A 24,360-nucleotide genomic window follows, 5' to 3' on the forward strand; every position below is an offset into this window, starting at 1 on the left:
AATGGGAAAGGAAATACCCCACCTTGCCATCTGCTGCTCTGCTGCTATTTATGAGCTTCAAGACCAATTTGGATGGGGCTTCAAGCACCCTGGTCTACTGGAAGGTATCCCTGCCCATAGCAGGGAGTTGAAATGAGATGGTCCCTTCCCACCCAAACTATTATTTCATTCTATGATTCAAACATTCTGAGTCACTTCTCTCTCAACATAAGCATCTTGGGGAAAAGGAGGTGCCAAGGCCTCTGTGTTAAACTAGAGAGCACGTCCCAAAACTGGCAGCCTACTCCAATACCTGCTGCTCCCACTGTCTTCCTTGGGATCCAGGGAAGGTCTGTGAGAGTGCATCCATGGGATCAGACCATCTGGGGAGGGCAGGACCTGCTTTGGCTCCCACCTTCCTGCAGCCAGGATGCAAGAAGGAGCATCTCGTGCTAGCAGTGCTGCGAGGCTGAATTATGGTATAAGCAGATTTTTATATGGTTTCAAGAAGTTTAGCTGTCATGAGGAAGTTCTTAGGCCCTTACTTTTTAAAAGCATCAGCTATACTTTTAGTGAATGAAAAGTTTCATGAGTTGGGCTCACTTCAGTCAGTAAAAAATGCTATTACCTTAAAATATTGCACTAGAGCATTAAAAAATTGAAAGTGTTCTTCATCCATGCTGTGGATGGGAGCACTGAGCATTCAATTCCACCTAAACAAAGCCAACCCTCCTTGCACTGGGATTAGCAAATATTTCCCTCTCCCACTCTGCTTCTGACATTCCCCAGTACAGTGCAAAAGGTGCAGTGATTTCTGCTTTTTGAGTCACAAGTTAATGACCCCCACATAACAGCTGCAGCTCCCACATGCACAGATGAACAGATCTCATACCAGTAGGTCCCAGCAAGCACAAGGTATCATATCCATGTTGGGAGTGAGGAACCTGCCAGCCTTCTAGAGATTAATTATGGTACATGGGAATAAACTGGGCAGCCCAAAAGGATGGATGGGAATAATCAAACACTGACAAAGCTGAAGCAGCAAGTGATGAGAAAAGCTCCCAAGTCTTTATCAGGGTATCACACAGCTATGGCAGGACTATTTCTAGAGTCAACTGGTGCTAACTGAAAGATGTGTCCATGAAGGAAGAGAGTACTGGAATTCCTGCTGCTGCCTTTCAGGCTGTAACCACCTTATATGGAAAGACCATATTTCTTAAGATTGTGCATCTGGCAAGAGCCCATAATGGTCATGTCAGTGAATCACTTCACTAATAGTTCCAAAATTATATACTGTTCATATGGAATCCACTCAGGTCATTCCCTGAGGAGCTCTTCCAGAGAGGCCCATGTGCCTCCCAAGTGGGACGAGGCAGTGGCAGCTCTGCCAGCCTTGGCCCCAGCAGTTGTGGAATGTGCTCTTATATACAGGTCAATGCCAAGTGCTGGTTAATGAAAATGAGACTAATCATTCCCTGTCCTGTGTGTTCTTGGAAACTCGTTCTCCAGCCTGCCCTGACACCGATACAGGCAGGCTCAGCATCCTTAGGGCAGTGCCCACATCTGCCTGCTGTGCACACTGCCCTTCCCAGCTCCCAGGCTCCACCATCCCAGCTTCCCTACGTGCTTCCAGCCGATTCATATCTTAAAGAACAATTAATTTGCCAGAGCAGCCTGAATTCTATTTTCATTGCCTTCCTCCTTCCCTGCAGCTGAGCTGTGACTTATTGACTGTGAAGTGACTGCAGGGTCTTTAAGAGTTCAAGGCACAGGGTGTTTTTCTGCCTGTTCCTGCCTGGCTGACTCCCTCTGTAATCATTCTCGCCAGCACCATTTCACGCCACAGAGGCATGTGACATCCAACTAAGCTGTGAACCATAATCATGCTGGGGATGATGTTTACATTTGATTTTTCCTCAAGCTGATAAGCTCTTTTCAATTTCCCCTCTCCATCGAGTTGGTATGAATTGAACTGCTTATGCCCCACAGGGTGGAATTCTTCTCTTATCTCTAATCTGCTCACTGAAAAAATTGCTTCCAGCAACCCTTCAAAAGTCACTTCAAAGTTATCACTGCTAAGAGGGAAGAGCTGCAATTCTGCTCCCAGGCTGTTGCAATCAACGCTCTCCAGTGCTTTTTGGAGACAGCCACACAGGTGCCACCAGCACACAGCACACCTGGCTCTCCCCTGGCTGGGGCTGGGACCTTCACTGTGCTCCTTCAGCCAGAGGTACAGCAAGACAGTTGTCCAACACAAGTGTGAATCCTTGTTAAATCATTTCAGTTCCCTAAAGCATTAGAATCCAACCTTGAAGGACACATTGGAGACTTCTGCTCCAGCTCTGGACAGTAAGTGATGGGCAGACTGAAGCCTGTGTAACAGGAGACCTGACCAATGGAATAAACCCAACTTCAAGTCAACTCTACTTTCCCATTAGACTGAGAATTCCCACTTTAGAAAGGAGATGGTGAAGGCCAGTTCTGCTGTGCAACACTTGGACAGTGCCAGTTCTTTTGTAGTAACAGCTCTCCAATAATCCAACCACCCTTGAACAAAAAGTTTCCAGACTCTGTGTCTCCAGACTGCACCTGGCAAGAGGAATAGTGATGCTTACCCAACCATCCCTGGGATCAGGGCACCCATCCTAAAGAAGCCCAGTACTCACCTGTCACCCCACAGCACCACACCTCTCCACACCACCTCAGCTCTTGCCCACAGCTCACCAGAACCCTGGAGCAGCCCCTCACACTCCCTGGAGTCCCTCCCCAGGGTGTGAGAGTACAGGTTCAGGGAGAAGGCACAGCAAGCATCTGCATCCATTAGATTTTGAAACTCCCTTTCAACTAGCTGGTCACAAGACTTTTTAAAACTTTGAAGCCAAGGTCTCAGGAATTAACAAATTGGGCCTATGTGTTCATGAATGAGCCCTACTGCTGGCAATAAGTGAGGTTTTCTCCCTCAAAGCATGAGATTTCCAAAAGTTCCCTTCAGAACACTTTGTACCTTAAGTCAACCTACTGCCAAGGCCTCCCTGACTTCCAGCCCTTCTCCAGGCAGTTTTACTCCTGTACCAGACTAACTGGTAATTTTTCTGTGATTTCTGAGGGCTTGGGCGAGGTCTTTGCTGGCCTGACCCACAGTCTGGATTAACCCTGCCATGTTGTTCAGGCAGAGCACAGCACCCAGATGCCTCCTCTCCAGCCAGGAACCAGGCAGCAGGTTTCAGCCACCCTGGTGAAATGCAGAGCAGTGAGCACAAGGGGAGCAGCACAAAGCACCCGTGTAGGTGGGTCATGGGCACTTCAACACCTCCACACAGCAGCACTGCATCAGCATTATGGGGATCTGCCCTCCAGTTCAGACCATGGAGCACAGGACAAGCCCAGACCCACAGCACAGCCTACCCTGAGTGGGTGCAGCTGTGCCTTCCCACAGCACAGCAAAGGCCACCTCCACCCCCAGGGTTTGCTCTTCCCTAGAAAAAACTCATTTGCTGTTGTGCACGTTGTCCCCAGCCCCCCAGGAGCTCCAGCTGCAAGAGCAGTTGAGGCCAAGTGACACAATTTGGACGCTACCCAAGTGAGGAGTAAGCAACTTGACTTGAGAAATCAAAGCACTGGTGAGATTACTGGCTGTGTTTCATCTTTTTTACTATCAGCGAAGAGGTAAGACAGCCTACAGGTTCATAAATTCAGATTTACTTGCTCATTAAAGAAGATAAATACACTCTCCCTGCTTAAACCTTTCCTGAGCAACAGTCTCCATAAACACTTTGCCTAGTCCTGAGCAACAACCCGCTGTCCTCCCCAAAAACCAGATATATGACACAGAAATCAGGACAAACGATATTTTAATGGTTCATTGGTGTCCCTCCCCATGCAGAAGGGTGGAACAAGATGGGCTTTAAGGTCCCTTCCAGACCAAACTGTTCTGTGACCGATCAGCAAGAGGTTCTCTCTCACTCCTTTGGCATCACCTGCCACCCCTGCCCATGCTGGAGAACACCCCCAAAAAGAGGTCGAAGGGTGTGTGGGAGCACAGCAAGCAGCATTGAGAAGGCAGGCTGCAGGCTGCCAGCCCCTGCATTTCTTTGCAGCACCGAGGAACCACAGCAGGACGGGTGGGGACAGCTTCCCCCAGCCCAAACCTTGGCACCTTACCCAAAGTTACACACTACACCCACAGCCCCAGCAGGGCAGATGACACCTGCGAAAGGAGCACGGCTTCCACTGTAATTAGCTGGTTCTCAGAAGATCTAATGATGCTCATTTAAAGGCCTGACGACACGGAGATCGCTGTCATCGCTCAGCCAAACCCTCTGAGCACCCCGGACTCCGGCAGGCGCCCGGAGCTCTGCGTCGGGCCTGCGCAGGAACGTGTCAGCCCGGCAGCAGGGCTGAACATCACGAGCACGGCTCAGCCAGCAATCCTGAGGCTGCTAATGAACTAGAAATAATTAGGCAGTGGTGGAGGCGGGGGTAGGTGCACAGGCACAGCCCCGTGGATCCATCCTGCCACTCAGGAACCCCAAACCTTCTGCTAATGCCGCTGCTGGGCTCGGCTGGCTCTAGGTCCTGACAAACGGGCCCCCTCCGGCGGGAGGGACCCCGGCCGGCGACAAAGCCCCCCGCCCCGCTGCCAGGGTCTGCCTGGCCCCCCCGACCCCGTGATCTCCGGGTAGCAACCCCCAAGAGGGGACGGGACGGCCCCGCCACGGCCTTCCAAGGCCCAGCCGGGGCCGGTTCCGGGGCTGGGAGTAGTGCCGGAGGTGGGCGGCCTGTGCCTCGCACGGTGGTCCGGGAATCTCCGCTGCCCCTCGCAGCTCCGAGACTCCCGAGGACAGAGCCGGGGCAGCCCCGTCCCGGTGTCCCCCGGTGTCCCTGCCGGGGGCGGAACCATCCCGGGTCCGGGGGAGAAGGGAAGCGGCAGTTGGACGGGACCACGCGGTGTCGGGGGGGGGGCGCACTCCGGGGAGGGGGGGCTGGACCGAACCACTCCGAGCGCCCCGCGGGGGGGCCCGGCCGGGGTTACGGCTGGGCTGAACCACTGCGAGCCGGCGGGACACGGGGACACGCCGGGGCGCGGCCGGGTAGGGGACAGACAGGGGCGGCCCCCGGTGCTCGCGGCGCGTTACCTCCTGACGCGTCCGGTCCCCCCACGCCGGCCTCCGGACTGATGGCACCGGCACCCGCCGCGGCCGAGCCCTCCGCTTCCTCAGGCACCTCCAGTTCCATGGCGGCCGCGGGCAGGCGCAGCCCCGGGGCAAGACAGGCCCCGGACAGGCCAGCGCCCGCCGCCGCGCTCCTCCCGGGTACCGGCCGCGGCGCGGGGGACCCTGGGAGCGCCGCGGACCATAGAACGCGGGTGGCGCCGCGGCCAGACACGCCCCGAACAGTGCCGGAAGCACAGCGGGGCTTTTCCGCCGGAGTTAATTGCGATGCGGCGGAGGGCTGTCGCGATAACCCGCGGGCTGTGGCATTCGACGGGGGCGGGGAGGGACAAGGGAGGCCGCAGCAACTCCCGCCGATCCCTCACGGTGCGGCGGCCGCGACACCTCCGGTGGAGGGGGAAACACCACAGGGTCGGGGGGCGGGGCCTACGGTCACCATGGCACCGGGGCAGGGCTCCGCGGGGGGCGGGGCCTGCCTGCCAGTTGCTATGGCAGTGGAGGCGGGGCTCTCGGGGGCGGGGAGTCTGCCCGTCGCCATGGCACCGGGGGCGTGACCAGTGGGTGCCCATGATAGCGGGGGCGTGGCTCCGGCAGGGGGTGGGGCTTCGTTGGGGGCGTGGCTCCGCAGGGGGGTGGGGCTTCGTGGGGGGCGTGGCCGGCCCTGCACGGCGGAGCCCGCGCGTGTCGTCCCGTCGCTGCTCGGTTCCCGCCGCGCTGCCCCGGGCGGACCGGGGCCCTCCAGGAGCCTTCCCGGTGCCGGGCGCTGCCTACCCTCCCTGCGCCCCCCTACCCCCCACTCCAGTCGTCTCCGACACCTCCCCGTAGCAGCAGAACCCGCCGGGCTCGACCGGGCCTGCCGTGTACCGGGACCCGGACACGCTCTCTCCTCCCTGCGCGGCCCCCGCGCCGTTCAGCGCCGCCGATTCCCAGCCCAAGCCGGGACCCGGCTCCTCCCGGCCCCGCGGCACCATCTAGTGGCGCCGCCCGGCCCGGGTCAGCCCCGGGGCGCGGGTCAGCCCGGGCCGGCCCCGCCGGTTCTCGGGGCCCCGGGGCCACGCGTGTCCCGGATGGGTAGCCGCTGCTGGGAGGCAACGCTGGGGCCACCGGCGCTAATGAGGCTGCTCGGCGGCGCCGGCCCCCGCCAGAGGGGCTCCCGACTGTGGCTGGTCCTGCCGAGCGGCGGGAGCCGCTGCAGCCTCCCAGCGGGGCTCGGGCGAGAGCAGCCGGTGCCGAGGAGCGAGCGGAGGGGCAGGCGGCGGCATGGCTCCGGCTCCGGGCTGGCGGCTGCGGGCCGGGGGCTTCCGCAGAAACTGGTCCCCCCACGCCGCTTCGGCGCTGGGCTGGGAGCGGTACCGGCCCCGGCGGGAGGCGGAGAAGCGCGGCGTGGACCTGGTCGCTGTCACCGCCGGAAAGCGGCCCCGAGGGACGAGGGATGACGGGGGCCTGGTCCTCAGGTGCGGACAGGGGCAAGGGAACGGGAGGAGAGGGGGCAGCAAACATCACCAGATTCCCCCATACCTCTCAGGACAGGGATCCCAAGGCTGGCCCCCGTGTCTGTGCCCTCTTGGGACAATGGGTAACGCTGGGAGGGCTTGGGAGGCTGGGGCAGAGTCCCACCGCTTTCTTGGACAGGACAAGTATTGGGGCAGGGGAACCCCTGTCTGCAGGGTCCGCCACCGCCAGCATCCTGTGAGCCTGTCCCGGTGCAGCGCTGGGACGGCGATGAGTGCAGGTGGCTGAGGCACCGTCATGGTGGAGGACAGCAGGGACAGCCCTCCGGGAGACCTGCTGTGCCCGGGAAACTGCCCCCGGAACCCCCTTCCTGCTCCTTCCCCGCTGCAGGCAGAGTCTGGGCCACAAAGGGTTACGCAAGGCACCCTGGAGTGACACCACTGCCACCAGCCCGGGAGCTCAGCTCCTTCCTGGTCGGATCCCAGGCTCGGTGAGTGCCTAATTCTGTCCCCCGGGATCTGTCAGCCCTGCTTTCTGGCTTTCAGCCGTGCTTTCACCTGGGGAACTGGCCATGCTTTGTCTCTCCCTGGCTGGCTCCAGGACCTAGAGACCCTGCTGGAGCTCTGCCCCGTAGCAGGGAGATATCCCCGAGGATCGGAGCTCCATGCCCCGGGGCTGGAGGACGTGCCTCTCTGCTGCCGGTTTACACTCGGTCCGGGGCAGCCCTTCCCAGACCTTTTCCCAGAGCAGGGGGTCGGGAGCAGTCCATCGCTCTTTGGGTGGGGTTGGGATAGAGCAGCCTCTGGGGGTGTCCGGGACCTCAGTGCCAGGACCAGACAAGGGACCAGTGGTTTTGCAGCACTGGCTGAGAGCAGGTACCTCGCTGATCCCAGGAAGGCTCTGAGGTCCTCAGGATGAGGAGCCTTATCAGGGGAGAGGGGTTGGGAAGCATTATGGGTGGTGGGGTCGGCTGTATGCACGGCTAGGGTGGACTGTGTGTGTCACTTTCCAATAAAGGATCCCCCAGCTCGTTGCTGTCCCCATGGCGGGCGTTGTTGGTGGCGTCACCCGGGGCCAGGCACAGCCCTGAACTGGGGACCTGGCCGTGGGTTGAGCTGCCCCAGCACAGCTTGGCTTTGTTTGGCTTCAAACCCCTGGGAAGTGCTGGCACGGTAGATGTGTGGGGCGGTGTGGGGCTCCCAGTGCTGCCGGTGTCCGGTGCTGGGTGTGTCGGGCTGGGCCGTGGTCAGCTCTGCCCAGATACTGCCTCTCCCTGCAGGGCCATTCCAGGTGCGGGCTGGTTTCTGTCGGAAACCGGCTCAGCCGGCTCCTCCTGCTGCCAGCCTCGGCCTTTGGCTGGTGCAGGCCCTGCGCCAGGTCTTGAGGGGAGACTGGGGACAGGGACAGGGCTTGGTGGCACCGTAAGCACACTGCCTGTGCCGCTGGAGCTGCTGCCATACCCATGCTGCTCCAGCCACTGCCTGGAGAGAGCAACGGGCAGCAGTGGAACGCCAGTTTGTGGCCAGTTTTTGGCAACACGGCGGTGGGACAGTAGTGGGAGCCAGCTGGGGACAGTGAGGGGCTGTATTGGGTGGCATCAGGGGTGGCTCTGGCACAGCAGATGTCACCACCCTAAGGAGGGGGATGATCTGCCTGCTCCAGGTTGGTCTCTCTTGGACCTATAGCTCACACTGTGTCACCTGTAGGTGTCCAGGGGCCACAAACAACACTGGTGACACAGCTGAAACCACCCCAATGCCACTCTGGGAGTTCCTGTTCATTATGAACTTTTCCAGTGCCAAGATAGTGGGTGCTGCCACACTGGGGTTCTGCCCAGCCCCAGCTACCCCCTGGTCCCACGTGTCCCTGGGTGGCAGGGAGGCACTCAGGCTGGTTTCGGCAGCTGGTGACGCAGAGGGGACTCTGCCCTCCACACCCGGGGCTGCAGCCTGCCTGTCGGGTGAATGATTACCCCAGGCCTCCCCCAGCCCTCCCTGGGGCTGCAGTGAGCTGGGTCTCTTTTCAGGGGCTCAGGCTGGTCTCATTTGCCTCAGCACCGCTCCAGCCGGGGCTGCCCATGGGATGTCCTTGTGCCAGGGCTTGCTGCCCACTGCCAGATCCCTGATGTGGCATCACCCCGGCATTGCCCATGAGGTGTCTCTGTCCCACCAAAGCTGCCCTGTGGCCAATTCCCAAAAGGCCTGTGGATATTTGAGCTCCCTGTGGCACCAGTGTGGGCATCCCTGGCAGGGGTGAGGGTGGCTGAGCTGTGTCGGGGGCTGTTAGGAATGAGCACAGGCCCCACACAGCCACTCCAGAGCCCTCAGATACCACGGCCGTGTGGTGCCATGGGAACTGAGGGTGTGCAGTTTGGAGAAGGGTGCTCAGGGGACCTCATTGCTCTCCCAAAATGAGATTATAGTGAGGTGGAGATCAGCCTCTTCTGCCAAGTGTCAGGACCAGAGGAAATGGCCTCAAACTGTACCAACAGAGGTTCAGATTAGATACTAGATAATTTTTTTTCACTGAAAGAGTGGTCAGGCAAAGGAATAAGTTGTGCAGAGAGGTGCTGGAGTCATCATCCCTGGAAGCATTCAAGAGGCATCTGGATGAGGCACTTGGGAACATGGTTTAGGGGTGATTATGGTGGTGTTGGAGTGGCAGTTGGTTTTGATGATCTTGAAGGCCTCTTCCTGCCTTGATGATTTTGTGATTCTGTGAAGCCCTGATCAAAGTGGCCTATCCCAGCCCTCGGGAACTGGTGGCAGGCTCTGGTCCTGCTGTCTTCCACCATCTTGGGAACCCATGTGTTTCTGGGTTCATGCTGACATTACCTACAGGGAACCAGGAGCTGGTGGAGATCCCTGTGCCCATCCCAGAAGTTTCAGCCTCAGAGGGATGTTATTCTGTCAGTCAGGCTTGTCTGCCTTGGGTGGAAAACATTGGATTTGGGAAAAACCAGAGAAACCAAATAGTGAAACTGGGGCAGTGGTGCTACCAAACCAGCTGGCTGAGCTGCCAAAGCCCAAAGTGGGTGGACAAGCACTAAACACCATCCAGAGGAGCACCCCAAGGCCTGCCAGCTTCAGGAGGACAGAGGGGTGTCAGACCACGAGGATGGCATGGACAGTGGATCCCAGCCATGGAGATGAGTCCTGTGCTTGCCCTGTGTAAAACCTCCCCTTCCATGGACCCATGTGTGAGGGGATGGAGATGTATCCTCATGGGGTGATTTCATGGTGCACAGAGGCTGCTCTGAGTTCAGAGCAATGCAGGGTTAACTGGGGTGTGCCACAGCTGCCAGTCCCAGTGTCCTGGCCCCGTGGGGCTCTGTCCCCTGCAGCCTCACAGTCCCTGGTGCTTATGGCTCAGTTTTGCTGCTGCTCTTTGTTGCAGCCTGATGTTGGATTGAGGAAGGGGCCAGCGGCTGCGAAGAGGAGCCGGAGCCGGTCAGAGCCCCCCAGCCGTCCGGCTGCCACCGTGACTGTCCCCAGCTTGTGCTGGTGGGTGCCCACCATGGAGGAGATGGTGATCTGGGAGCAGTACACGGTGACACTGAGCAAGGTGAGTGTCTCCTGGGGTGGCCCCTCCGTGGGAGGGGACGGGGTCTGTGGGGTCAACTCTGCCTGACCCCCTTGTGCCCACACCCACCAGGACCCTCACCGGGGCTTTGGATTTGCTGTCTCGGGAGGCCGTGACCGTCCCAACAGGACAACCGGGGACACAGCGGTGTTTGTTTCAGATGTGGTGTCTGGGGGACCAGCAATGGGTCAGCTCCAGTGAGTGCACGGGGACATGGGGCCAGAAGGGGTGCTCTCTGCCAGCAGGGATGGGAAGGATGGAGACTCACTCCTGCTGGGACAGGGCCAGCAGCACTGTTGCCCTGCCTGGCTGGAATAGGATCGCTTGGGGTGCACTCACCACCCCACCAGCTCCCTGGGCTGGGAGCTGTGCCTGGGACAGTGTCTCAGCTACATTTTCCCTCGCAGGAAGAAGGATCACATCGTGATGGTGAATGGCATTTCCATGGAGAATGTCCCATCCTCTGTCGCCATCCAGGCACTTAAAACCTGTGGCAAGATCGCCAACATTGTGAGTGTGCTCTGTGGTGGGATGGAGCTGGCGTCATGCTCACGCTGGTGCCTGCCCCCATCCCAGATCCCCTGTCCGCATGTGCCCAGGGTTTGGGGCTTGGGAATTGCTGCAGGGACATCTCCTGGCAGACACAGCTGTAGCCACCATCCTCTTCTGCTCACTTTGCACCTGCAGACACTGAAAAGACCGAAGAAGATTCACCTCCCTGTGAGCAAGAGCAGCCCTGGGTCCCCTGCTGTGCCCCGGCACTACGACTCAGATGAGGAGTACAGGCTGCACCGCTCCCGGGATGACCTGGATCACAGCCAGGGCTACGATGGGGACTCATCCAGCGACAGGAGCTCTGGTCACCAGCACGATGACCGTCGCCACCACAAGCTGGTGTCACGGAGCCGGAGGCGGAGCCAGGACAGCAGCCGCTGGATGCAGAGTAGCTCAGACCGGAGAGGCCAGGGCCGACATTGCTCCTTTGGCCAGGACGGGGACACCAACGGGCTGGCCCTGGTGTCAGGCTTCAAGCGGCTGCCGTGCCAGGATGTGCCAATGAAGCCCATCACATCGGTCCTGGTGAAGCAGAAGCAGAATGAGGGTGAGGCCCTCCTGCTCCTGCTGTCCCTGGGTCTTGTTGCCTGATTTCTGGCCATGCCTTCCCCCAGGGAGGAGATGATAGTTGGGTGGGCCTGGCTGCAGCAAGGGGACAGTGCATGCCATGCTGGGTGCACTAAACCTCCTGCCCTCAGCTGGGGGCTACAGAGGTTTGTGGCTTGCCAGTACCCCAAGGGGAGATGGGGCTTATGGGGATGGTGCCAAGCGGGGACCTGGAGGGGGTCTTGCATCTGCCTGACTCTGCTACCATCATGGCTCTCTCTGGTGCAGAGTATGGCGTGAAGCTGGGGAGTCAGCTTTTCATCAAGCACATAGTGGAGAGCGGGCTGGCGGCCAAGGGCAACTCCTTGCAGGAAGGAGACCTCATCCTGAAGGTAAGGGGGCCCCGGGGTGCAGGGCACTCACTGGGAGTCTCATCTGCCCCTCTTTGGAGGGCTCGTCCCTGGCTGGTGTCACTGCCAGGGCCCAGCCACAGCCGTGCTGGAGGCAGTTCTGCCTGTGCCCACTCCCTGCCCCAGCCCCCCTGCCTGTCCCAGGGACCAGCTCCCTGCTGCCAAGGCTGCTGGTATGTCGTGCTGGCACAGTGGGGTCGTGTCCACCACCCTGGCCCCCCACTGGGTGGTCCCCCACTGGGTGTCCGTGTCCCCACTGGATGACAGTCACAGGTGTTTGTCAGGTAAAACAATGCTTAAAGTATTTGGGGAGGAAGAAATAGAAGGGAGGGAGACCCTTTGTTTGCACACCTGGTCCAGGCAGACCTGTGGCTGCTGGGATCTGGTGCCAAAGTGACTCTGGGGGAAAAAGAAGGGATTACATCCCACAGTCTGTTGGGAAAAGCAGCTACCGCTCAGGAAGATCTCAGCCCTAGGGCCTGCTTGGGGCCTGACTCCCTGCACCAGGCCAGGGCATGGAAGGACAGTGCTGGGCCCAGGGCAAAGAAAAGCTGAGGTTCAGGTGTCTGAGGGGTCCGTGCAATCCTGCCTGTGGGCAGAACCCCAGGCAGGTGGAAGTGGGTGTTAACAAACCATGCTAATGTTTCCTCTGTACAAAATGAGGTCACACTGGGAAGCAGCCAGGAACAGAGACACAGAATAGGTGAAGCTGCAGAAGCTGGGGCTGGCCTGGAGGAGCTGGGAAGGGACCAGGAAGATGGCAGTCAGAGTATCCTATCCCTGTGGGAGTGGGGGTGACTTTCCCAGGAGCAGGTGCCCTAAGGCCTCCCACGATGCTCCTCCAGATCAATGGGGTAGCCAGCCAGGACATGTCCTTGGCTGAAACCCAGCAGCTCATTGAGCAGACAGAGGGGATCCTGACCCTGCTCATCCTCCGTGACCACCGGCAGTTCCTGGTCAACATCCCTGACGTTGACAGCCAGAGCGACAGCTCCCGGATGGATGGTGAGGGGACACGCTGGCGGGGCCAGGGTCAGTTACACAGCACAGGGGCTGCATGGCCACTGCTGCATCTCCCTTCCTGTGGCTGCAGATATCTCAGACATCGACTCTGAGCTGTCCCGTCCGCCATCTCCAGAGGCTTCCCCACGATCTCCAGCTGCTGCCAGGACAAAATCACCGTAAGACCCACACTGTCCCTATGAGCCCCTCTGTCCCCTTGCAGATTCTTCTGTGTTCTCCACCTGTCCGGGGATTCTGGTTCTCCATTCCTAAGCCAATATCCCTGGAGGTGGTACTGCCATGCCTAGCTTGCTCTGCTGTCTCCACTGCCCACATGCCCTGCCTAAATCCTGCTTGACCTTGTTCCAGGGAGAGGAGACGATCAGACAGGGAGCCTGTGACCAAGGTGACTGTAGCTGATGCTCAGGGCCCAGGTGAGCGGGCACTGGGGGGGCTTCAGGCTCCTGTGCATCTCCACTGCCCAAAGCCCTGGCAGAGCCATGCCAGGGCTCTCTGTGCCTCGGCACAGCCACTGCTGCTCCTAGACCAGCTCTCCTTCCTGCAGACCTTCTGGAAGCCATGGAGCAGGATGGGCCCAGCTCCCATACCAGCCTCACTGCCCGAGCTGCCCACAAGGATGGGTATGTCTGCAAGAGGCAGGGGAGAACGGCTGGGGGACATGAGGAGCTGCTGTGTCACAGGGTTGGGGTGACAAAGTCAGCACCTCCCTGTCCTGTTCTTGCATGTCACCACTGGTCTGACTGTACTTCCCTGTGGCAGGTACAGCACCAACTCCAGGGTCGTGCAGTTTGTGAAGGCCAAGAGTGTGGGGCTGCGGCTGACAGGTGGGAACGATGTGGGCATCTTTGTGTCGAGTGTGCAGGAGGGGAGCCTAGCTGACAGCCAGGGTGTTCGGGAAGGAGACCAGATCCTGCAGGTACCCAAGGCTGAAAATGCTCCATATGCTGCTGCACCTGGACTGGCCCCAGCTCTTTTAGGTCCAATATCCCCCAGGGTATCACCTCCAGGGTGACAGGGACCACTTCCCTCTCCCACTCTGCCCTGGGCACTGCTGTCCCTCAGTCCCCTGCTGGTGCTCATGCCCTCTGTCCTGCTGGCAGGACCATGTCCAAGTGCTTTTCTGTGGCAGGTGAATGACACCAGTTTCCAGAATGTGACCCGTGAGGAGGCTGTGGAATATCTCATGGCCCTGCCCCCGGGCGAGGAGGTCACGCTGTGGATCCAGAGCAAGCAGGACAGTGAGTGGTGACCAGGCTCATCCTGGGCTCATTCCTCTCCATCTTCTGTCTCTTCTGGGCAAGCATCAGACCTGCTGGACTTGCCATGGTTCTTCCTGTCCCTGCATGGTGGTCCTTCTTCCCCTCTTCCTCCTCCTCCTGAGTGCTGATAGGAGGGAACCAGACCATCCCAGCCCTGTTTGTGCCTCATGTTCCTGGAGCACAGGGGCTTTCTGGGACTATGGCTCAGCCTGGAGAGGCCAGTATGTACTGGCGAGTCAGATCCTACTGTCCCCAGCATGCCTGAGAGTGCCATGGGAGGAAAAGGTGTCCCTCATACCCTCTTTAGCAGCAAGGGCTACTGTGGAGCCTCCCAGCCAGCCTAGTGCCTTCCCAAATCTCTCCAGCATCTTCTTCCTCAGCCATCTCCTCCCCTGATGGTCTCTCTTGCCCTGGGCTTCAGTTTACAGGAAGATGGTCTCGTCCAATGTGGGTGACTCGTTCTACATCCGGACACACTTTGACTTTGAGAAGGATACGCCGTCAGGGCTCAGCTTTGCCCGTGGGGATGTGTTCCACGTGCTGGACACCATGTACCGGGGCAGGCTGGGGAGCTGGCTGGCTGTGCGCATGGGCAGGGACCTGCAGGAGCAGGAAAAGGGCATCATCCCCAACCAGAGCAGGTAAGGATGGAGCCAGGAACAGCCCCTAGACAAGCAGAGCCAGAGAAGGCTCCCAAGAGAGCCGGGGATGTGGATGGTGGGCTCAGTGAGAGGCAGGGCAAGGGCTGGTGGGACAGTGGTGGGAATCGGAAGCTGGTGAAATCCCTTCTCAGCATGGTGAGGCAGCTGACAGTCAAGTTGTCCCAAGTCCCACAGCCTCACCTGCCTGTGCCACTGAGCAGGGATACCAGCTCCTTCTGACCTGCTTCTCAAACCCAGAGGCTGCAGGTCCTGAGCCCTCTCCTCTTCCAGGGCCGAGCAGATTGCCAGCCTGGAGTCGGTGCTGAAAGCCACATCTGGTGCCAACCCCTCCGGGGCAAGGGCTGAATTTTGGAAGCTGCGGGGCTTGCGGGGAGCCAAGAAGATGCTGCGGAAGAGCCGGGAGGACCTGTCTGCCCTCACAAAACAGGGGCGCTACCCACCCTATGAAAGGGTGGTTCTCAAGGAAGGTGGGCACCAGGACAGCCTGACCTGCCTTGGGGACATTGCTCCCGGGGCTGCCCTGCTATGGATGCTGATGGGCCCTCCTCTCCTGTGAGGAGCAGGGCAACTTGAGGGCCTGTGGGCACCATGAGGAGTGGGGCTGGGTGCTTGGGTACTGGGAGCTCTGCCCTTGCCCCCAGCCACCCTGAGCACCTCTGTCCTCCCACAGCCAGCTTCAAGCGGCCAGTGGTGATCCTGGGCCCCATCGCAGACATCGCTGTGCAGAAGCTGAGCAGGGAGCTGCCCGAGCTGTTTGAAATTGCCCGTAAGTGCCCCCACACTGGGGAGAAAATTATATCCAGCAGCCAGACCCTGTGAGAGTTCTTTACCTTGGCTCCCTCCCTATGACACCCCAACACCTTCCTCAGCTAATTCACCCTTTCCCCTCCTCTCCCTGAGGGACACAGCCCTGGGGCTGGGCATGGCCATGCCCAGCCTGGGGCTGTCAGAGGTGCAGCCCCTCTCACGCCCCATCTCTGTATCCTGCAGCAAGTGTGCCCCGAGATGGGGCATCATCCAAGGTCATCAAGCTGGACTCGGTGCGGCAGATTGCAGAAAAGGTGAGATCTTTCCCATGTCCTTGGAGCCATCTGGGCCCTGTGGAAAGCCCATGGCCCTCATCCCTGCTCCCAGCAGGGCTGATGGCTGTGCCCTGCCCCAGAACAAGCACGCTTTGCTGGACATCACGCCCTCAGCTGTAGAGCGCCTCAACTACGTGCAGTACTACCCCGTGGTGGTGTTCTGCGAGCCCGAGAGCCGCCAGGGCATCAAGGCCATGCGGCAGTGGCTGGCGCCCGACTCCAGGAAGAGCTCCCGGCGCCTCTATGCCCAGGCCAACAAGATGAAGAAGTATTGCAGCCACCTCTTCACAGCCACCATCAGCCTCAGTGGCAGTGGCAATGCATGGTACGAGCAGATCCAGGACATCGTAAGGACACAGCAAAACCAGCCAGTGTGGACAACAGCAGAGCAGGTACAGGGCATAGGCTCTCTGTGGCGAGGCTTGGCCTCCTGGAGCTGCAGCCAGGCAGGTGATGGGGCTTCACATGGTCCCCCATGGCTGAGGTCTCCGTCATCCCCACTCCTCAGGCAGATGTAGCCGCCGAGGACAGTCTGGACCTGCTGAACCCACCGAGCACAGTGGCCTCAGGCTACCTGACATGTGACAGCCGCGCCAACAGCGACTACGACGACACAGATGGGGAGGTGGGCGCCTACACTGACGGCGAGGCAGAGGATGACTATGACCAGCCTGGGCTGGCCCGTTCCTCTGAGCCAGCACAGCTGGCCCCGAGCCAGGGCCTGGACTCCTCAGAGCCAACACAGCTGGCCCCCAGTGAACAGGTGCGTTGTCCCAGACTGGTACAAGAGCCTGCTGGGGCAGAAGAGGGTGGCACAGTGCCTAGCTCTGGAGCGTAACTCCCATTCTCATGGCACAGGCAGGTTGTCACCTCTGGCTGCTGCAGGGTCCAGCTGTGTGTCTATGCCCAGCTCTGGGTCTTCAGGGGCAAACGCCCCAGGCTGGGGCACAGCCCCTGCCCTGCCCCTGACCCCTCCCACCTCTTCTTCCCCAGGTGTCTGAACGGCCACCACAGGGCAGGCGCTATGACAGCATCAGGTACCCTGTGCCCCAGGGTGGGGATGGCAGCTGCCTAGGGCTGGGGACAGTCCTGTCACACGGAACCATCACCACCCTTCTGTCTCCCAGGGAATACGAGCACGAGGCGGTGAGGAGGAGGTTCACACGGGCCAGGGATGACTCGGACCAGGATGAAGGCTACGAGTGGGGCCCAGCCACAGATGTGTAGTGGCACAGCTGGGCCTGTCCCTCCAGGCCAGCTCTCCCACAGCCCTGCACAACTGGATGCAGCTGACAGCTCAGGTGGTGCCCCTGTGGCCAGGCTGGGCTGGTCCCAATCCTGCTATACCCTGCATCACCAAGTGCCTGCACTACCACGTGCCTCCTTCACTTTTGGCCACAGCCACTGCTATTGGAATAAAAGGGATGTTTGGATCAGGATGGGCTGTTTCTGGGGGTGCTGGGTGGCAGCATACAGGGGACACTGTGCAGCAAGGTGGTCCCTGCTGGGACCCAGGCACCTCCCTGGCCAGTGGCCCTGTGTACAATGAGGCATCGCAGGGGGACTTGGGGCCTGGCACCACTGCAGGCCTGGGATGTGCTGCCCAGAGCTGAGCCTCCTCTGCTGCAGTCCCCCTACAGCTCCTCAAATGCAGCCTCCCATATTTCCCAAAATTTTTATTTTTAGAGCAACCAAGCACACAGGAACAGCCAGGTCAGCACTGCTGCGGCCCTGGGAGCCTAGAGCTGTTCACAAAAAGGCTCACAGCCCCAAACTCCTGGGCTGTGGGGCTGGGCAATGCCATGTTCCCTTCTGCTGCTCCAAGGGCTGTGGCACTGGGCTGGGCTGTTCATGCAGAGCAATAAAAGGCAGCACCAGGGAAAAGCTGAGGCCGGTTCCCAGCTTGGTGCAATGTGTCTAACGGAGAGTTTGCATCCCAACAGGCCTCTGGCCAAGCCATGGGAGTAGAGGAGGTGCCAAGAGTGCTTCTGCCCTTAAGGCCAAGTCTGGGAGTTGCTGGGTATCCCTCAGGGGTGCCAGTGTGCACCCACACATGGCTGTGTGGGGTCAGTGCTACTCTGGGGCTGTGCTAGCTGAGCTCTGGAGTTGAGCTGTGCTTCCAGCACCATCCCCACCTTGAGAAAGGCACTGTTGGTGAGTGTAAAAGTACAATAGTCAATGACTAGATGGGGAGAACTTTCACATAGGGCCCTCTCTCCTCCCACTAGCACAAGGCCAAGGTGAGGGACCCTGTGCAGCAGCAGGACAGGCACTGTGCAGGCACTGTGAGGTGAGGAGAGGTAATTGGAGTGGGAGAGGTGCCCAAAGCGTGGCACCACAGGCCTTGATGCTGCTCATGCACTGGGTATCAGCCCCCAGTGCCCCACTGTGTCCTGAGTAAAACAAAAGAGGTGCAGTCTTAGGCCCTGCTGAGGGCTCTGCTGCAGGGCTGGGGCCGAAGGCAGAGCCAGTCCTGCCCCTGCAGCCCCGGGCTCGCTCCTGCCTGCCCCAGGCACGGTGACTCAGAGGAAGAGGGGCTGCTCCTGCCCTGTCAGCAGACGGTACGTGGAGGCTGGCATGGTCTTGATGTGCACCTAGGCAGAGAGGCACAGATTAGAGAGCCCAGCCCGGGCTGGAGGGTGCTGTGCACAGCTCTGAGCCCAGCGGCTCCGTGGGGGCTCAGCTCACCTCGCTGACCGCCTCGGTGAGGATCTGGATGATCTTCTCGTGTGGCGTGGCCACCACGCTCTGCCCGTTGATCTCGATGATGCGGTGCCCCACGCGGATGCCACCCCGCTCCGCGATGCCCCCGCGCATCAGGCTGCAGATCTGGGAGGGGAAGTGCTGTGAGAACAGGGCTGTGCCCACAGCGCAGCCCTGTCGCCACTGCTCCAAACCCTCACAGCCCCGCAGGCTCTTGGCCAGAGCTCTGCCTGGGGGGCACAACTCCTCCAGCCCCTGGGCAGTGAGGGCAGGGATGTTCCTGTGCATTGCTGCCACCAGAGTGATGTGCTGAGCTGGGGCCAGGGCAGCCCCCAGGATTTTGTCCCTTGGCTGACTCACTGAACCCATCTGCTCTCCTCAGGCTGGGGCTGCAGAGATTGAGCAACAGGAGAGACCCACAGCTCCAGTCCTAGGGGAAGCACCAGTTGGTGTGCAAGGTGGCCGTGCCACTCACCCACCAGCTCCCACTGAGCCCAGGAATGCCCCTCTCTGCCTTCCCAACACAGCCACAGGTGAGCCCAGGGCAGGGAGTAGCTCGGGCACAGGGGACAGGAACAACTGTCACTGAGGTCATGCCCAAAAAGCCAGGAAGAAGCCACCACCCTGAAAGCAAACAGCTACAGAGCACCAGGAAGAGGGATACAACCACCAGTGCTGCAGAAAGACTGTGAGGAGCTTTTTAGCTGCACACAGCAGAGCCCTGTGACCCCTCGGCTGGGCAGGCACATGCAGTGTGGGAGCTGGGTGCTGGTCCCTGGACACAGCTGGCTCTGCCTGTCCCTCAGCAGACCCTGGCCCAGCTCCCATCCCACGGGCACTCACCACACCATTCTCAACACAGAAGCCCAGCTGGTACTTGGAGTCGGGGCGTCGGATGACAGCCGTGGTGACAGGGGGACAGTGCACAATGTTCAGTGTCACCTCGGTCTGGTGTTTCAGCTCCTGGAAGGTGGGATGGCGCAAGGTCAGATTTTGGAGAGCTATTCAGACTGGTTGAGGGGCGATGCAGTCCTCCTGGGCGAAAAGACAAACTCCCACATGGACTTCTGGTTTGCAACTTCCCCTGGTTTCCCCTTTCCCTGTCCCCTCACTGGCTTGGTACCTTGGTGGCTGCCCCCCTCTCCTGGAGACCAATCCCCTTTGCCCTGCCCTTAGCTCTGCTCCCCACCCCTTCCCCTTCTTAAGCTGCCTGCGCCACGTGGTTGCTCTCTCTCTTGCCAGGTTCCTTTCAGCCACATGTGATATACTTCACTGAAATAAAACCTTGCAAAAAGGAGCCTTTCTAGCCTCCCTTGCTGAGCCAGCTGTGGTGAGTGTTGTGTGTGGATTTGACTGTGTTGCCTAAATGTTAACCCAACCCACTTTCCTACAGGAGAGGTTTGTTGGGAACAGGTAATAGGCAGCAGCACCCCACCGTCCAACACCTGCATTGCTCATGTGAGGGCTGAGGATTAGCCTTGTTTTCAATGGGGAAACTGAGGCACACAAAGGGATACTGCAAATAGAAATCCAGGGACAAGAACTTACAAACCCAGCCCAAGACATCCCTGACCCTGAGGCTATGCTGTCCTTGCTTCCAGCTCCTTCCCATGACACTGAGAGGTAGATGATGCAACAGGTTCTCTTCAGGACAGGTGCCAGCCTCCTCCTCCACCCTCCCTTTCAGGCGGAGCCACAGGAAATACACTACCCAGCTTTGTCCCTGCCTTCCTCCAAGCACTCTGAGCAGGAACTGCCACAGCCTGCAGGACAGGTATGACCTCTGCACACCTGTCTCCAAAGCTGGGGGCCCCAAGGGAATCCTGGTGTCACAGACACTCCCAGATCACTCAGGCCAGGTCCCATCTCTCCCTTGGGGTGAGGCAGGAGGTCACCCTGCCCCGGCTCACCCGGATGATGCTCTGGCAGGTGCCCAGGGGCAGCCCCACCAGGCTGGTCCCGTTGACCGACATGAGGCGGTCCCCGATGCTCAGCTCGCCCGACCGCTCCGCGGGGCCCCCGTGCATCAGGTTGGCGATGACCACGGTGGGCAGGATGGAGCCCCAGCCCGACTCCACAATGGCGATGCCCAAGATCTCCCCCTTCTGCTTCCGGATGCACACCTGGGGGGAGAGCAGGTGGGTGATGCTCACAACTTCCACCAGAGCCGTAGAGCACGTGCCCCAGCCCACAGCTGCACTCACAGCTGCCTGGGATGGGGTCTGGTCTTGGAGGGAACAGCTCAGCTGCACAGGGAGCCACAGAGTGCATGACAGGTGCCAGTGGGTTCCCCACATTGTCCCCACCCCTCGGAGCAGCTCTTACGTCCTTGCAGTTCTCCTGCCGGGAGAAGTGGGTCAGCTCTGTGTTGTACTGCTCCTGGTCCTCCAGGGCACGGCCGTACTGGCGCGGGCTCAGCTGGCTGGGGTCGATGCTGTTGGCCTCCAGAAAGCGCTGGTAGGCCACACCGAACGCCTGCCCGATGGCCTGGGCGATGACCTGGGCCTGGAGAACCACAAGGGCTGTTCCTGCCTGTGGCTCAGGGCTGGAGCCAACAGCTCCCAGCACCCTGCAGTGCCCAGCACAGGAATCGTCCTCCGGAGCTCCAGGGTGTCCTGGCTCCTTCCCTGCCAGAATGGGGCCCGTGTGCAGCCAACCCCCCCCTCCACTTTGCTCACTGGGGCTCTGCGTGGCACAGAGATGCTCAGGCTGGGCTTCTGCCCCTCCCTAGTGGGGAGGGAGGGGACTCTGCTGCAGCCCAGGCCCAGAACACCCAGTTATTACACCAGGATGGGACTCGGGTCCCCAGAGCCACCCGCCCACACCAGGGACCTGTGTGCTGCCTCACATCAGGCGAGTGGAAGACGTGGCAGATCATCTTGTAGAGCCGCTTCTCCTCCGCCACCTCCGAGCGCCGCGGCAGCTTCCGGCGCGCCATGAGCACCACGAGGGAGCCAATGTCGGCAATGTAGGAGATGGTCTGGAGGGAGTGGTCCATCATGGCCTCCTGGCAGGGGGAAAAGGCAGAGTTCAGCCCTCTCGGGGCCGTCAGACCACATGGGTACCACAAGCCTGCTGGCACTGCAAGCAAGAAGGGTTTGGCTACAGTGCTGGGATGTGACACAGCTGCCCAGCACACGCTGGGCAGAAACCATGTCTGTGCCAAAAGGTACAAACAGGTCCTTCATCAAGGACTCATTTGTGTCCCTGGGTGTCGCCAGGGGACAGGACAGCTCTTCCCTCTTGCTATAATGCAGAAACTAATCTTGAGGCAAAGAGCTCTCCAGATTTCAAGCCTGGATTCCCCAGGCTCCAAAGGGTGAAGGTCACATGGGAAGCCTTGTGCAGCCACACAGAGAGGCAAGGACATGAACAGGATGGCTATGAAGTGACATGTCCCCTCCCAGACATGTGTCCTCATCCATAGGCCATCACTGGGCAAGACCCTGCTGGTGTGGAAGCAAAGCTGAGATCCTGAGACCAAACAGGAATGTTGAAGCAGCCAGAGCCACGTGGTTACTGCTGCTCCTGCTCACCTGAGTGTCAGCAGTGAGCACCTTGATCCTCTGTGTGGAGACAAACAGATCCACCTCTGTCATGGGCTGGGACTCCCCCTCGGGTGCCTGCAGAACGATGGAGAGGTCACAGGACCCTGCTGGGACCCAGCCCCACAGCCAAGTGCCCTCAGGCAGATCCTGAGCGCTGCCCCACACCCACAGGGGGGTAGGCTCGGGGCAGCCATGCCCCACCATCCCTCCTGCACCTTGATCCTGTCCACGGCCTCCTGGGCCTGTGCCATGCGGACGCTGGTCGGGGGATTCCTCTCTGAGGCCAGCTGCGTGGAGCCCAGGTACTTGGCCCCAAAAATCACACCATCCAGCAAGTCCTCTGGGTCACAAGGGCCTGGAACTGAGGCGTTGGGAGGGACTGAGCAGAGGCTGCTCCCCCACCTCTGAAACTGGGGGTACCAACTCCTGCTGCCTTATTAGCTGCATTCCTACACACAATGAAGCAGCTCAGTGCTTGGTACATGGGCACCTGGCATCACTGGGGACCAGGGATGCTTCCCCCTTCCCTTGGGAACACATGGCATCCCTTTTCCCCAAGTATATCTCCTCCCTGATCCCTGACACACCTCCATTTCCTCAGCAAAGGCTCAAACAAGCCATGTGGACCTGGCGCACCCACTCTGGATGGGTGCAGAGCTGCTGTTCCCTCCCCATCGAGGACCCTGGACTATGCCCATTCAGGGTCAGAGCAGGTGGGACAGGACTCCTGGATGCTCTTGCTGCTCAAGAACTCACCCTCTTTGAAGGCTGGGCAGGATGATGGGGATTCCCTGTTCTGCAAAGCAATGAGAGAGCAAGTGAGGCTGTGGCTGGGACCTCAGGGATTCAGCCTGCCTGGCCCTGGAGCAGTGGAACAGCAAGGGCAGAGTGTCCCTGGGGATGGGGGGAATGGCATAGGGTCCCAGGGTTGGACAGGGAGGAACAGGGTCCTGGGGCTGGAGGGGAAGATGGCACAGGATCCCAGGACCAGAGGGGCTGTCGGGACCCACCAGCCTCTGTCCCAGAGCACACGTGAGTCAGCCAGCCATACAAGCATGCATCCAGGGCCAAAGCTGGTACCGAGGGTCATGTCTGGGCAATCTTGCAGCGCAAGGCCCTGGAAGACCTGAGCAAAGTCATCCCCGGCTCTCCTTTGCCCCCATCCCAGACCCCAGGAGGGATCAGAGCCAAGGGGAATGTCCTGGCTCCTGCTGCAGGCACAGTGCACTCACGGTCACAGCGCCCTGAGGTGGCTGCTCCATCCCGGGCACCAGACCGGAAGGCAGGGCTGCCCACGCCGGCTCCGGGGAACCTTCCCGAGCACCCTCGCAGGCAGAATCGTCCTCGCAAAGCCCCTCTCCGTAACACCAGCTGCCAGAAGGTTCCTCCTCTGAGCTCTCTGGCCTTCCCAGCCCTTCAGGCTTCTCCACAGTGGCTGGTTCCTCCTGCACCTGCAGCATCTCCAGGTTGGTCCCAGCCAGGACATCGGAGTGGGCCAAGGGGGTCTCGGCACCAGCCTCGGGCAGCCCCCCCTCGTAGCACAGGAGGCTCAGCAAGTCCTCCCGGTCAGCCTCGGCGAAGAGCAGCCCGTGGCAGGGCCGGTCGCAGGCGGAGTGCCGCGGGCAGCAGGGACGCGTCGCCAGGCCCCGGCCCGTGGCCACGTGCAGCGGGCACGGCCCGCACCTGCCCGGGCACTGCCCGCGGCCCCGCCGGGCACCAGCGCCCGAGGAGGATGGCGAGCCCTGCTCTGGGGCGGACGGGCAGTCACGGAGGTTGGGGTCGAGGGTCTCAAGCTGAGCCAGCAGCCCTTGGATCTCCGAGGGCTCGTCCTCCACATCCTCGGTCCACTCGGCCCTCGGTGCGGGGCGGGGCTCGGGGCTCTCATCCAGCTCCATGCCCGCGGGGTCGGCGCTGCTGGGGGTCCGGGGGCGCCCCGTGCCTCGAGGGGCGCTCCCGGCGCCGGGCTGCCAGCGGGCAGAGCCCTGCGGCACCTCGGGCACCGCCTCCGCTTCCATCGCCCTTCCCGAGCCCCGGCACAGCTCGGTCCGTCCTCCCGCGCCTCCCGCGAGCTCCGGGGCTGCGGCGGGCCCCGGCCCCTCCGGCCCGGAGCCGCTGTCGGGCTGCGGGGCGGTACGGGAGGGCTCCTCCGGCCGCCCGCCGCCCCCACAGCGCTCAGGGGCGTCCGGTCCGTCCTCCGTGTCCATGGCCCGCGGCTCCGCGCTCTCATCGCTGCCGCCACCGGGGGCAGAGAGCGCGTCCGCCTGGAAGTCCATGGTGGTGCCGGTCTCCATGGGGCCGGCGGCCCGGGAGGGACCCGGGCCGGGCCGACTCGGTCACTACCGGCGCCTCCGGCCGGGACGGGACGGTCCCGCCGCCGTTTCCGTTCGC

At 60.5% G+C, this 24,360-nt stretch overlaps 3 protein-coding genes across 9 annotated transcripts in view; 1 reads left to right on the top strand and 2 right to left on the bottom strand.

Moving 5' to 3' along the window:
• PIP5K1C (phosphatidylinositol-4-phosphate 5-kinase type 1 gamma) overlaps positions 1 to 5,534 on the bottom strand; it is a 48,951-nt gene extending 43,417 nt beyond the window's left edge. For 2 of the 6 annotated variants that reach the window (XM_041422245.1, XM_041422236.1), the window contains exon 1: positions 5,115 to 5,533. In XM_041422245.1, the coding sequence (XP_041278179.1) occupies positions 5,115 to 5,214 (100 nt within the window). In that variant the 5' untranslated portion in view covers positions 5,215 to 5,533. Of the gene's footprint in view, positions 1 to 5,114 lie in introns of all 6 variants that reach the window. The other 4 variants (XM_041422218.1, XM_041422227.1, XM_041422252.1 and 1 more) reach the window with 4 other exon arrangements.
• An 840-nt stretch (positions 5,535 to 6,374) lies between these two features.
• TJP3 (tight junction protein 3) lies at positions 6,375 to 17,096 on the top strand. 2 transcript variants are annotated; one of them, XM_041422722.1, is made up of 21 exons: positions 6,375 to 6,604; positions 6,993 to 7,092; positions 9,999 to 10,166; positions 10,257 to 10,381; positions 10,592 to 10,694; positions 10,872 to 11,286; positions 11,574 to 11,677; positions 12,541 to 12,700; positions 12,789 to 12,876; positions 13,067 to 13,131; positions 13,263 to 13,338; positions 13,478 to 13,634; positions 13,848 to 13,956; positions 14,399 to 14,618; positions 14,910 to 15,106; positions 15,310 to 15,405; positions 15,630 to 15,700; positions 15,802 to 16,113; positions 16,230 to 16,484; positions 16,715 to 16,758; positions 16,849 to 17,096. In XM_041422722.1, exons 1-21 carry the CDS (start codon positions 6,411 to 6,413, stop codon positions 16,946 to 16,948), a joined length of 3,159 nt encoding a protein of 1,052 aa, XP_041278656.1. In that variant the 5' UTR covers positions 6,375 to 6,410; the 3' UTR covers positions 16,949 to 17,096. The 2 variants fall into 2 exon arrangements, with proteins under 2 accessions (XP_041278656.1, XP_041278664.1); XM_041422730.1 differs by lacking the exon at positions 6,993 to 7,092 and having other exon boundaries at positions 6,473 to 6,604; positions 16,715 to 17,096.
• A 288-nt stretch (positions 17,097 to 17,384) lies between these two features.
• Positions 17,385 to 24,343, bottom strand: APBA3 (amyloid beta precursor protein binding family A member 3). Its single transcript, XM_041423422.1, has 10 exons — positions 23,205 to 24,343; positions 22,729 to 22,768; positions 22,188 to 22,333; positions 21,961 to 22,047; positions 21,273 to 21,431; positions 20,750 to 20,929; positions 20,335 to 20,547; positions 19,268 to 19,387; positions 18,410 to 18,550; positions 17,385 to 18,315 (listed from the first exon to the last, which is right to left on the bottom strand). Exons 1-10 carry the CDS (start codon positions 24,261 to 24,263, stop codon positions 18,244 to 18,246), a joined length of 2,217 nt encoding a protein of 738 aa, XP_041279356.1. The 5' UTR covers positions 24,264 to 24,343; the 3' UTR covers positions 17,385 to 18,243.
• Between the last annotated feature and the right edge of the window lie 17 nt (positions 24,344 to 24,360).

The sequence above is a fragment of the Onychostruthus taczanowskii genome, unplaced genomic scaffold (genome assembly GCF_017590055.1).
Source record: "Onychostruthus taczanowskii isolate IOZ18803 unplaced genomic scaffold, ASM1759005v1 scaffold110, whole genome shotgun sequence".
In the NCBI taxonomy this organism is placed as follows: Eukaryota; Metazoa; Chordata; class Aves; order Passeriformes; family Passeridae; genus Onychostruthus; species Onychostruthus taczanowskii.